Source organism: Myripristis murdjan, chromosome 24, assembly GCF_902150065.1.
Source record: "Myripristis murdjan chromosome 24, fMyrMur1.1, whole genome shotgun sequence".
In the NCBI taxonomy this organism is placed as follows: Eukaryota; Metazoa; Chordata; class Actinopteri; order Holocentriformes; family Holocentridae; genus Myripristis; species Myripristis murdjan.
In genome coordinates this window covers 14456501-14470869 of record NC_044003.1, presented here as the reverse complement: position 1 = coordinate 14470869, position 14369 = coordinate 14456501, and the positions used below count along the sequence as shown (strand labels likewise).

Here is a 14369-nt window from a genome sequence, read left to right as displayed (position 1 = left end):
GGCTTATCCACAGTGAGGTGTAGATGTCAAGAACACTGGACTGTATCTGTACATAGGTCTTAATATGAATTACATGAGCACAGATAAGTTTGCTGGTGTTCTTTGGCAGGACATAATAGCCAGCAAAACTCTTCTGCCCTGAGGACTGTGAGTTATGTCATATTGTGTTTGGATTAAGCTGATGCTGTTGACTTTTTCACATGTACATTTCTGATGATTTGACCTTCACAAAAGAATACACATCAGTTATTAGAGTTGATGGAGACAGGTAAGACTACAACAGGATGACCTCGTCAAATCACCTCATCGTCAAATGACAAAATGTATTTTTGGTGGTATTTGCAACTCCATACTGCTGTTGAACCAATCATTCCTGCAACAAGAGGTCAAACTTGTAAGATCTATCACTCTTTTATGGAGTAGCAAATACCACTATATGGCGAAGAACCCAAACTATCACTTTACGACAATGGACTACACACCAAATCAACCAAACTAAAATGACCAGATTTTTGGGAGCAAATCGGGGACATTTGACATTTCCAGCGACTGCTCCAGCCGGAGACAGAGCATCAAATCAGAGGACTGTCACCTGAAAAAAGGGACGCCTGGTCATCCAACACAAAGCGGCCATTTTGACATGATTAGCAGGGTAAGCACAGGTTTCTCTCATTACATTAACGAGGGTCCCATTCGATTTAGGTCTAACAGAGCCAGGGTCCTGGTGTTGTGCATGCTGGCTCACTCTGGTCTTAATGATACAGAACCTTAAGTAATTTCAGTAGTAACACCTGTGTTTATCTGCTATGTTATGTCAAATGACTGCTGTGGAAAAAAAAAATCTGTTAAACTTTAGCTTCAGCTCTTGGATTGAAAAAACTGTAACTGCTGAGCAAACTCTTATTGCTGTATTTGGTAATCTGGAGGTGGACCCAGTGTCACACACTGTAAAATGCAGTGTAGGCGAGGCTGGTGGTTTCATTTAGTTGTTAAGTTTGACAGTTTCATCGTTTGGTTGTCATCCCTAGGATTGGTTTTATGGCTTGTGTGAACATGTTGTTCCAGAGTGTCATCACGCGGTTAAACCCTCGCCCCTGTGTCCTTTTGGCTATTGTGCAATCAAAACAGTTCACCAAAATGTCATCTGAAAAAATTTGGTAATACTGGTACTAGAAAGTGGCAAAAATTTTAATCTGCCATACTTATAATTAAGAAGAGAGGGTTGCACTCAGAGATATATCATTCAGTAGATTTACTTCATCATTTGGAGAATATATTGAAGTTGGTCTCCTTTTTAAATAAACATCCTGTGTAGAACATGACAGGCATACTTGAAAAACATCCGAGGCTCAGTGCTCTGTTGAAAAAATATTGAAAAGCCTTTATTATTACATGGCTAAGTACGATTTAAGAAACCTGGCTGCAGCTCCAGCTTTTTTTTTTTTTTTTTTTTTTTTTTTTTTTTTGCATTTTATTGACAATACACAATATTTTTGGCCGTCCAGCCTTCATCATTGTGTGCAAATGCAGGAGTACAGACCCTACTGAAGCAGGCCGGGTCAGTCAACAGGAGAATGCAGAAACCACTCATGTCACCTGGAATAGAAACCCATAGAACCATGTAGAACCACGTAGAACCTCAAAGTCATTCAGTGCTGAACAATGAGACTCTGTACACATTCAACTATCAAGCAGTCAGACTTGTTGACCAATAATCATTAAAACATTTTGCAAAACCACTGTGGTAATTACGGTGGACCTCAGGTTTCTCACCACTCACCACATAAAACAGGTCAAACCAGTATAGATTAATGTAGATACACACACCAGCTGGTCAGAGTGCAGCGGTAGTCGTGCAAATAGAGCACTGGTGTATCTACCCGCCCTCAGTGCATGTGGTGGAGAACGTATGAGTTTGGGAACAGATCTGTGGTATTTCAGTTATTGCATTTTCCTGTTCTGGTACATTTTTATGTCAGTGGGTTGTCCAGAAGAATTTCCTCGCTCGCATCGGTAAATTTGACCTTGACCTCGTCTTTCGTGATCCCACTTTTGTGTTATCTGCATCAACGCGCAGCAGATGGTCCCACTCTGGGCTCCTCATTGTATGGAGGCATAACTGTTTCATTATGAAGAAGAGGAGCGGGGATGTGGTTACATGACAAATGGACATGCATGGAAGACTGGGACTATTGCTTTCCCTCCCTCGTTCTCTTTCTCTTGCCATTCCTCGTTCCCCTGGAGGGAAATGAGCTCATGTTTGTGGGCTCTGCTGCCACATGTTGTGGTGGGTACTGTAAGAATGAGGGTGGGTTACTCTCTGGTCAGACCACAAAGAAACAGCTAATAAGAGGGATGGGAGGCACAGACATGATTATTGCTGCAGTCAAATGACGAGCAAATTTCAACATTTCACACATGAATTCAATGGCAAAAATAAGTGTAAATCAACAGGGCCTGCTATTGTTAGTGGGAGTAGTTGTGACAGCTTTATGCTCTATGACAATGAGTGTGAAACTATCAAAAGGTCACGGTGGTAATATGTGGTGTTTTGGTCTTTGATATATTCTGGTTCGCTGGTTGGAGCGTTCGTCTAATGAAAGTTTTTTTTGGCTGTACTAAAATTCTCATCTGTGTGCGTGTGTGTGTGTGTGTGTGCAGGCCTTCATGTATGTTTGCATGATGTTATGTAACATGCCCATGCTGTATGGATACCACATGTCCTCATAACTCCCATGGTTCCTCTTCCTTCCTCTGCAGGTTCAACAAAGCCTTTGCAGCGCTGCATAGAATTAAATTTACGATCAGCCTAAAGAACATTTTTTTCTTTAAGTCTGTTCTTTTTCTGATTGAACATACATAATGAAAGTTGTGAAATTATGAATTGGCAGGCCACCAAGACGTTTGTGGTTAAGGGACACAAGGTCCAGTTGTTTTTATTAAAGCAGATGCAACTGAAACAAAACCTGCTGATGGTAAGTTAGTCCCTGCACCTGGGACCAACTTACCATCAGCTGCAGGTGACAGTCCCATTTGCATCTTTTGGTGAAACTACACAGTTCATAGTATTTTCTTGTTTCATTACTATCGCTGCCTCAGTTAATATTGCTGAATGTAATTATCTGTCAATACCTCAAACCAGCGTTTATTGAAATTAGTCTTTAAATGCATTTCTTTTATTGAATTAAACCCTCTAAAAACTATATTGAGGAGCCTTACATCTTGATATTTCAGTTTTTTTAGGATCCACCAACACAGTGATACTTGAAGTGGAGGACCATGCAGGAAGTCCCTGTCAGGAGTCGTTGATATATGTCTCTTTGGTTCTTTCTCTGGCACTTGTTACACTGGAGAAAGTCTGGCTGTTTTACATATGGGACCAAGCCCAAGTGCAGCCAACAACTTAGATTTTCTTTTAGTGCAAACAGGCAGGCCTGCAATCGATCTTTGGACTCCCTGCTCCTGCATGCACAACACAAGAACAAAAACGTCTCTTTGAGTATAGATCTGTGTTGAAAGCCAATAAAAGCCCAATTTTAACAAGCAGCACAACAGATAAAGGGAGGGGAGTCTCCATCATATGGAGTTGATGTTGAGCAGAAATGAATACTAGACCACAAAGAAATGGGAGTGTGTACAAAATAATGGGGCCAAATATTTATCAGCATAGTTTTGGGAAAATTGTGTTTTTATTATACAATTTAAATGTGTGGATTCCTTCTTTCTTTCTGTCTTTCTTTGGTTGTTTGTTCTTTCTTTCTTGCTTCCTTGCATGCTTGCTTGCATCAACAGACCCTGGAAATGGTCCTAATAGGATGAAAAAGGAATGAAAACTGCTTAACCTTAAAGGTGGAGTCAGCAATTCTAGAGAAAGACTGTTGATATTTGAAATCAACAGCCAAATTTACCGTTTTTCTTCTGCTCACTCTGCTTCCTGTTCTCCATCCCTCCTTCTTTTTCTGTGTTTGTCAAAGCAGGGTTTTGGGATACCCAGGTGTCCTTGAGAGAGGTCTGGGGGACTTTGACTGGGTTCTGGTGGACCTTGACAGGGGATCTAGGGGCCCTTGAGGTTGTTCCATAGGACATAGAGGGCCTCTAGTGGACCTTGTGGGTCTTCCAGGTATCTTGGAGCAAATTCTGGATGTCATTAAGCGGGTTTCAGAGGTCCAAGGCCTTGAACCCCATGAAAAACCCCTGGACACAAAGACCCTAAGGTCTCCTAGACTCTATGGGACCTTGAAGGGGTTTCAGGAGACCTTGAACACATTTCAGGTGATCCCAGCAACAAGAGGAACCATTTAATTTCACTAGCATTTAATGAAACAGGACTGATGCCAATTAGAGACTATTCTTGTCATAGGTTTCACACTCACTGCTATTATCTCAGTGTAGACAGCTCCACAGTTCATTAGTGAACATCAGCAGACTGAAACTTACCAAATGGGGGTCAAATGTGTGTCTCTTTGTGGTTTTGGAATTGCACACAAAGCCATCCGTCCATTTTAACCATTTGCATGTGTGTTATAGGAGTTCAACCTAAGTAACTATGCATTTTACTGTACCTCGTGAAGAACAGCAAAGCCTTACCTTCCAGCAGGATAAGTGAAACCACGCTGACCTGAGTTACACGCGGTCACACCGGCTTACAGTCTTTGTTCTGACTGTTGGACATGTGTGTTGGAGATCAGGTGATTTTTTAGCCAATCATTTCTATATCCGCTTCCCAACATGTGGAAACATTCATACATGTAATTACTGCTCAGACCTGTCAATCAAGGCACCTACATGCACGGCGGTGTGCACATTTGTACATGTGAGCACTAGTGATCATGTGAATAACACACACACACACACACACACACACACTCACACCACGTCAACTTTGTCTCTCTCCTCACCTGCTCAGTTGACATCTGAGTTAGCAAACTGTTTTCAATCCAGCGCTCTCTGTTCGCTTCAGTGTTATCAGGAATAACCAAGCCCACCTGTTTAAACAAATCTACACTTTATTGTTTCAACAGTGCATATACAGCATTTAAGTGGTACAAATCAACAAAATGTATCAAGTAAAGAGTTTTGTGTATTTTTAAGCAAATGTGAAATACTGTATCAAGTAGTTTCTTGACATATTCATGTTTGATTTATACATTTACTTTGCAACTCCAAGCATTGCCTTTATAAATGTTATGACCAGCACAATGTAAAAAAGATATATAGAGGTGCTTAGAGCCTTTTGCCCAAAGTTGCATGGAAAAGTCTGTGTTATCTGAATGACATACAATCAATTATACATTAAAAACAAACAAAACAATTTTAAAAATCAGTCCTAGGTAAAAAAAAAAAAAAAAAAAAAAAAGTACATACTGAAGTGGTTAAGTGCACTTGATTTAGTTTGCCTTGCAATGCGGTGTTCTCACTTTCAAAGGAGGCATTGCAAAGCTCCGACGTGAGGTCACGGGATCCCACCGTGACCTAGGCAGTCACATCACAGCAAATTTTATCATGCTGACATCTGATAGGCTGCAACTCAGCCAGGAGGGAACACTGTTCAGAATGCATGAAGCTTTGTGAAGAGTATCAGGTGGAGGGATTGGCATTTGCAAGCTGGTGTGTGTCATCTTGATCAAAGGCCAACATGCTTCTTTTAAATTTGGTACATGCTAATCTCACTTCTTGCAGTCACCATTTACTGGTAGATTGGAGTTTTAGTTTTACGGAGATTACCTGGAGGCAGACTTTCAATGGAGGCCAAAACAATCTCATCGGCTAAGTTAAAGAGTCACAGTTTTAAGCCTTGGTGATCGTATATTTGCATTGTTTTTTTCTGTATTGGGTCATTTCACTCAAGCACAATGTTGGCTTAGCGGCTGCATTATGATCAGCAACCCGCGGAGTAATTGTTGTCTAGAATCAAACCACTGATGTTTGAACAGTTTGCCATTTTCGTCCCTCAAGACCAGTGTGGACAGGGGCAAAAAAAGTCTTTCACTGACCTTCTGTCTTTAAGCATGGATTTCTCAAGGCAGCCAAGGCACCAACATTATTTTATTTGTCAGCACCAGCTTTAATCATTTCTTCTCTTTAGCTTTTTTGACAGGTTGGAACAAACATGGTGGAGCAGCTGGAGCAGACCATTGCCATGTGGGTTGTGGCTGCAGTGAATATTGCTGCTCCCTGGCATTTGTCATTTTATACTTCTGAAGGCATTTATCAAGCATTGTTATTGTTATATTTGAAAATAAAGTGTCTTTAATTTTTCACGGATGTGCAGTGTATTCTCAATGTAAAAAGAAACAGAAACTACATTGAGGTTTGACTGTTTAAACATTACCGTTTAAATTTTTATTTATATTTGACCACAGTTCTAAGTGCACTTTGGAGTAAAGACTGAACCAACTCAACCAATGAGATTATTCGTACTGCAACAACAGCTCTGCCCCTCACCTCTGACCCTGACTTAAAGATAGTGAGAACAGCGAGATGATAGACCTGCAGACCAACCAATTGCTGTTGGACATTCAAAAAGTAATAATTTCCAACCTTTTTAACACCACGTTTGCTTCTCTCGTAGACTGTGTCTTGCTTTCTTTCATGCCAAAGAGAAAAGGAGGATAAAATTGTCACACCTTCATAGCTGTATTATCTGGGTTTCTATATATTGCTATCAAAACACACTACTGGTTAACATTGCATTGCACCATATTGGTATCCAGTTACTGTGAAATCATAAGTAATTCTACATCAGAATCCATGTTTCTACAAAAAAAAAAAAAAAAAAAAAAAAACCTGTGTAAATAATTATCTGTTTTGTGAGGAAATGTTTCAGAGGAATGACCATCAATTATATTTTGTTTGCAACTCTGTTAAAAAGAGGATCGTTTTGTTTTTTCAAAGAGGGGATGACAAATGAGGAGAGTGAAAATATAGCACTGGAGCACTGGGTGTTATCTTTGGCTGCTATTTTAGAAAGGGAGAGCTTTTCTGTAGCAACTCTATAGCCAAACCCCTGACTGTGAAACCTCCGCAAGATGAATGAGAGATCAGGACCATACAGCAAAGCCAGGCCACCACTCAGCTGTGCTGTCTGCTACACTTTGGTAATGTAGATAAAAACAGTCCAGGCCATGTACAAGTGTGTGTGTGTTGCATGGTATTATTTCCTATCATGGACTTACAGCCTCTACCACTCTATGCCCTGTGGCCCTGAATATGCTTTCTTTTTTCCGAATGCTGAACTTCACTCTATTCAGAAAATTCACCTCATGGCACACTAACCAAATGCTTTACAAAACAAACTGGTGCAACTAGGCAGTACTGCTAATATACTGAATGCATAGTTGGGTGACTAAAGGAAAAAACTAAATTAAGCGTCTTTGTAAGGTGTCACTATGAGCCACATGAAGAGCTTCAGCTCTCCTTGGTATAGATTAACTGAATCTCTGGGACTCTGCTGGAGTGATGGAGCGCCGTTCAAACGATATTCCCTCATTTGGTATTTTGATGAGAGCGCTGTCTAACACGGTCCAAAATCTCCCATACAGCTGCTCAACTGGGTTGAGATCTGGTGACTGTGAAGGCTGTGACTGTGTCGTCCTGGAGGAGACCAGTCACATCAGGACAGAAATGTTCCACCACAGGATAAAGGTGATCTCTCAGAGTAACTTTGTATTGTTTTTTTTTAGAGAGCTTTTCCTCTAAAGGGACAAGGGGAGCCGAACTGTACCAGTAGACTGCCCCCCACAGCATAACAGAGCCAGCTGATCCCCTCTCTGTCCAGAGGGTCCAGGGTCCAGCATTCAGGCCTGTCTCCTCTTGGTGGACGCCACACATGCACTCGCCCACTTGTCCAGAATATGGTGACTCATCTGACCACATCACTTTTTTCCACATCTCTGTAAAGCAGTGCCTGTGGTTTTTGAATCACTGAACTCTCAAATGTGCATTTGTCTTTGTAATGAGCACTTTATGCACTGCAACCCTATCATCATCTCCCTCTCTCTGTGCATTATCTTTTGCAAGAATGGAGCTCCATCCCTCCCAAGGAGCCAACGAGCATTGAAGCTGTTGGTGGCCCACCACCTTACTAAGACACTTTATGTTGATTTTTCCTTTAATTTGTCTCCTGTCTTACTTCTATGTTCCTATTGCCCGTGTCCCCCGTGGTCCAGGGACAACACATGAGGAGGTACTCTGGAACTCAGCAAATTGTTGGTACCAAAACAAACTTCCCCACACTGATCATACTTGGATGATAATTCACACTGGTGGTGCCAAAAGGCAGTAAGAGGTAAATGTTTGATTATTTTTAAGTTTGGCGAATTTCATTACCCAGAAATCCTGTAGGGTAATGTCAATAAACGAAATGTGCTCTTATTAGCGGGGTTGGGGTGGTGAAGAGTCCAGTGGTCGAGTCCAGCTTTTCCTGGACAGAGTTCTTGCTCACTGCTGCTGAGGCACTTAAGTATTTCACACTTGATTCATCACTTCCTCTGTGGTGCAATGTTTTCCTGCCACTTAAAATCAATTCGGGGCAAACAGAGAGAATCGGCAGCATGTCAGTCATCGGTGCATGGATTCTCTGTTGCACTGCATTTTCAGAAGTAGCCCGATAAGATTTTTTGTTAATAAAAAATGTACCTTGTGCAGCTCTAAGAATTTAAGATGACATGCACTGTATATGTGCACATGTTCAGTTTTTATAGCAATAATAATAAGTGACTTATGACTGGGATGCATTAGTCACAAGGTGCAGCCAAGCACTGTTGGTGTTGCTTAAGTCACGGTAAAAATATCCTCAAGAGCATTACTGATTTATACAACAGTTTCCAATGCATGTGAACTATTTGATAAGTTTTCCTCAGAGGTATATGTACCTAAGAATAAAAGTCAAGACAAAACAAGAAAGATTTCTCACTAGCTTTCTTGTTACCAAAACAGGCACTGCCACGCTTTATAGGAACGATCAATCTGTTTCTTTGTATTTGGTGATGTGAAATCATAAATGCACGTGACAATACAGTTGTGCAAAATGATCATGACATTCTTCACTCAAAATATTTCTGACAAGATGTTGTCAGTAGTGGATGTATCTGCTGATTCAGATGAAACACATGAGACCCTATACTCTGGCTTTTGAGTGCAAGCTATTGAATAAATCATCCTTGACAGGTCTTGCTAATGCAGACAATGTATAAGGAAAAAAACATTTTACCGACCCACCGTTCCCTGTTAAATTTTAAATCTAGCCTATTCCCCCTTCTTGCATTTCTGATTAGATACCTCAGTCCGCTGGGTCTGTTTTATCACTTCATTCTCCCTGTGTTTCCAGACTGGCTTTATCCATTTTGTCTCTGTAATTTGTCTTCTCTCAGAGTCATGGTTTCCATACATAAACGGAGCATCAGCCTCAGCAACCACCTCTGCATTTGGCCATGAGGTAGAAACAGTTATTTCTTGGTGTGTTGCCATGAAAAGCCAAATTCCCATCCGAAAAAGTTGTTCCCTCTCACAAGGACATAAAGAAACACGGTCTCAGAAGATCAACATACAGTAAATGCTGTGCAGACTCCTCTTTTTTTTCGTAAAGAGAAAGTAGGCCAGGGCATTTTTGATTTGTTTAAATGAGGCCAGCAAACATAGAGATTTCAGTACGGATAACATTGGGTAAGGGACTTCCACTACAGCCTTCAGGGGCAAATTCATACTTGAGCTTTCGGATTTGGCCAACTTTTGGAGTGCACTGCACAATGTTTCCTCTGAACCACACTTCAAATATATAATAGGATTTGGTACAGAGAACGTTTACTGCCTTTATTGTATCGCGATCTGAGATTTGATGTCGCCTGCTGGCTCAGGTCTGTGAAGGAGAAGTGAGCGAGGACACAAGGGAAGTACCAGCTTTTGTGGAGCTGACTGCAGCCATAAAGATTAAGGTCCACTGAGAGAGGCATAAAACTATAAAGAAAAACATGTCCATTGTGGTTGGTGTGCTGTGTGTGTGCGTACGTGCATGTGTGTGTGTGCGGTTATGCTGAAACAACCCAACTTTTGGCTGTGCGGACAGAGACACTAAACGCTGACAGACGTGGAGTTATAAATCGTACGGGGCAGGGGTCCATCCATCCATCTGTTTATACTCATCTGTTCTCTCCCCTTCCTAATCGCTCCATCCGTCAACAAACAGACCAACTGTTGTGACTGATAAACTTCACCAAAACAGTTTTGTTAGTCACAGAATGTTTTTTCCTTCAACTCCATTTTCATGTCAGTTTCTTTTAAGAAGTGTTAAGCAATGTCGGCTATATGTATAGGCAACACTATGGCATGTTTAGCATTGTTTAAAAGCCATTCATACAATAATACTGCGGACAGCAGCTGTTCACAAATGAAAGATCAATTTCTCAAACAAATGTTCTTGTCAGTTTCCTTATGTGGGCGTTTTGAACCGGCTCCTCAACAACTTGGAGACGATAGCTGACAGATGAAAGGGCTCAGGGATGAAGTTGTGCCTAATGTCCGACAGAGGATCAGCTTTCCCTGCCTTCGAGATTAAAACAGCAAAAATGAGCCTAAACTAGCCCCTGAGGGCGACCTCACTCTACTGCTATGAAAGCTGACCTCTGACCCTTCATATAGACCAGGGGACCTCTCTAATTCCCATCATGCAACCATCCCACTTTTTACTAGCTCATCTGGTGTGGCTTATTTATGTAAAACAAAATTTTGTTGGTCAAAGAATACAGAATTCAAAACACATGTATTTATAGTGGCCCCAAGATATAGCCTCGAGGTTAAAAAAAATGGTCACATGTTTAGTGGTAAACCTCTGAAAAGGCAGCAGATTTGGTGGCGCTCTTCACGGACAAGACGGTGGTTTGCCAGGTGGGGTGGCGCTTTTTGCAGGTAAAAAGGCAGCGTACCGCTAATATGACACCCGAGGGTCAAGTGGTAGGTAACAAGCCAGCTCAAGAGGTGCACCTTGCAGCTTGTTAGTGTGGAAGGCACTCAGTGTTTGAGGAGATGGTCCACTGGTGCAACAGTGTCAGGACCACGGATGTTAAGTGGCGCAGGTCACACCGGCATCCTCCACGTGGCCACAGTTGGTTTTGCCCCAGCCGGAAAACTTGCACTGGTGGATTGTGTCTTCATTCCCTATGCAGGCTACATCATCCATCCAGATCAGACCAGTACCTGCACAGAGAGAGAGAAATGAACAGAGATGGGGTGTGAGGTGGAACAGAGAGACTGAGAAGTCATGACCAAGAGGGTAGAGATTGATCAGGGATTGCTGTTCATGAATTTCCTCTTCAAAACCCTTGAAGAGCCTTGTGAACCTGTAGTCTGCATCCAGGTACATAGGTGTCAACATGGGATGGCAAAGCTTAGTTATACCTCAGCCTAAATGAGACCAAATCTGATCTTGTAGCTTTTATCACTTTAATAGAGAATAAAAATCAAGCACTTTCCAAGGTCAGCGTTCCCTCTAATGGCTCGTTCATTCTTCTTGCAGAGAACGAGGCAACACAGAGGACACAATCAGGGTGATGGATTTGCAGCCAGAATGACGAAGCACATTAGCTACCTTGGGGATCGAGTGTGAGGCTGATGACCAGCTGAAGTTTGAAGCGAAACAGATGCAGATATGTAAACATGCCTCCGTCCAGGATTGACCGAGTTACAGAACCTGAACCACTGGACGATTCTGGTATTTTATGTTTTCTTGTTGGGGGGGATTTTGAGGCAACACTCTCCTCCAGTGCCACTGAAACACTGGAAGAAATTTTTCAGGCGTGTGGTCGTCGTGATTAAGCACGGGAAGCATGAATGCCAGCATATGCATGGGAGAGGTTTGTCCCCAGAAATTCAATTGATAAAGGCAGTTTTCAGTGCTCTGATGGAAAGTGATATTAGATGGAGAGATGTTACTGTTCATACAGAAAAAAGCCTCAATGTGAAGTCTAAAGAAGCATTCACCATTAGGAGAAGACGGAGCTTTTGTGTAAAAGAGAGCATTTCCGAGGCTCCAACAAATCCTGATGCTTTCTCACAGAATTGTGATAAGTTGATATTGTATCTGGTAACAAATACACAGTTCCAGCTGGTAAGAGCTTTTGGCAGCACAGTTTAGCTATAAAAACTAAGTTCCTGATAGTAAAAACTGATCCACTGGAGGCTTATGAAAATCCTTCAATTTTGAAACTTTGTTTTTTTAAGATAGCTGAAGAGCTCAGCTGTGGGGAATAAGATAGTGATAGAGCAACATTTGGTAGTGTTCAGACTCTGATACAGGAATGTAAAGATTCAAGATTTGTTAATTTATCCTCCATGGGAGAGAAGACAGGCCTACCGAGCGCTAATGGCTCTTTAGCTGCATCTGCAGTCTTGTAACTGGGGAGATTACCACCTCTTCTGCAGCTCTGCTCTAAATCATCGAGGTGTACTGAGCTGTCATCTGGAAATTCGACCAAGTCATGGCGCTAGTAGGAAGATATCTGACCGTGGGAGAGACAATTCAGAGTGGAAAATAAGGTTGCTTTTTAGTCTTGTTGGTTTTTGTTCAGAGGATTTGTTCATTTAAACCAACACAAACTACTTTGGCATGGATTATTGGCAGTCAATATGTGGTAGAAAAGCTTATTATGCAGCAGCCCAAAGCCTCCATTTTCAGGATACAAAGACACACACACTGAGAAAATGAAGGTTTTTTTTTTTTTTTTTTTTTTTTTAATCTTGATATGTTGACAGTATTGTTCTGTACTTTCTTTCCAGTAAAAAATTGAAATTGACCTGAACTGACAGGGGCGAGAGACAGAAAGAGATGTATGTAAAATGTGATTGAGAAACTTTTTCCAAGGGAGATGCAGCCAACAGAGCCACAATATTTTAAGTCAGAGCGCTGTCACATGAAAGGAAGCCCAAGGTAAAGCAGAGTATTAAGTCAAAATACAATCAAAGTCACTTAAGCTATTTCTATATAAGCGCTCCAAAAGATACTTGTCAAATATCAAGCCAGCAGGCTCATGGGGCCAAAACTATGTTAACTCTGGACCAAACAAAGCAAAGACAACTCCTTATTGAGTCTGCCTCGATATTCATTATGTTTTCCAAGTGCACACAGACAGCCTGTCTCACATCCTCTTAATCTCTCACTTAATTTCCTTCTTCCAACTGGTAATAATTTGAAGGCATTGTAAAGATTAGGTAGACTTAAGAGTAAATTACAGCCACATTACGACCATTTTAAAAAATGACACATATTACCAGAGTCTAACAGTTGAAATCTCATTGTTCATAACAGATTTGGTCCAGGGATGATGGAATTAATACATTCCATCCTTTTAATATTTTAGAGTATTTTGGTTTGACTACACTTGCCAGTTACCTTAAAAAAAAAAAAAAGAGGCAGACTTGATTTTATTAAATTAAGCAGCACAGACTGGAGAAAAATGTACTTCAATCTTATTATGTGCATTGAACTTTGAATTATTCATTTTTAAAGGTCATCCATGCTCTCTGCCCTCCAAAACATCACATCTTAGGAACCTGGATATCATGGAAAATTTCTCTTTTGCAATTCACGTTTACCTCTTTGCTAAGTCGTTCCTGTATACTCAGACTGTAAATACTAATGTTTCTGACAACAGAGAGAGCTCACTTATGCTATTCTCCTCACAAATGAATGGATGGGTTTGATTGACATCCAACGTGCAATATCAAAACAGTGATAACAGTGAGAGAGTTACAGCATAATCCTCCTGAGGCAGTGTGAGGTTTTTGGCATGAGAACCCCATTTCGTGGCATAATTCACTAAACTGGCAAATCAGACCGTCTGCGTTTCCTTTAAAAGTACATTTGAGAGAGTTCACAAAAGCACAAGCACATAAGACATGGGCCTGATGTATAGACAGACAACTTTGATCAATCATACAAATGAAAAACGTCTTTAAAAAGCCTCAACAGTAGGAATACACATTAGTTTTTCTGCCTTTGTAAGTGAGGCTTTGTGTTTTGTTATTCCATTAAGTTTATGCTCAGAGGATGAAACATGCCTTTTCTTGCTTTAACACCAGATCCTTTACTCGACTCCTTGAACTTTACAACCATCAGGACTGGAGCGCTGGTCCTGCACCGGGGCTGATGGAAACAGCACCCAGAGATCTGTGTGTGTGTATGTGTATGTGTGTGTGTTTGTGTGCCTGTGAGTAATATGTTCCTTCAGAGAACTGGCCATGGTTTAAGAACTGGTGTGTTTCCAGGTCTGCCTGTTTCAGCTCGGCCTGTTTTCTACCACATTAAGACCTACACTGGAGCCTCCAACTAGAGTTAAAAAAATATGAGTTTTTTGAATACTAGTATATTTAATATCTTT

The 14369-nt window shown here is 41.2% G+C and overlaps 1 protein-coding gene across 1 annotated transcript in view; it reads right to left on the bottom strand.

The window, feature by feature from the left end:
- Positions 1–10698: 10698 nt before the first annotated feature.
- scara5 (scavenger receptor class A, member 5 (putative)) overlaps positions 10699–14369 on the bottom strand; it is a 90157-nt gene continuing 86486 nt past the window's right edge. The window contains exon 12 of the mRNA XM_030047738.1: positions 10699–11190. Coding sequence (XP_029903598.1) covers positions 11057–11190 — 134 coding nt within the window. The 3' untranslated portion in view covers positions 10699–11056. The remainder of the gene's footprint in view (positions 11191–14369) is intronic.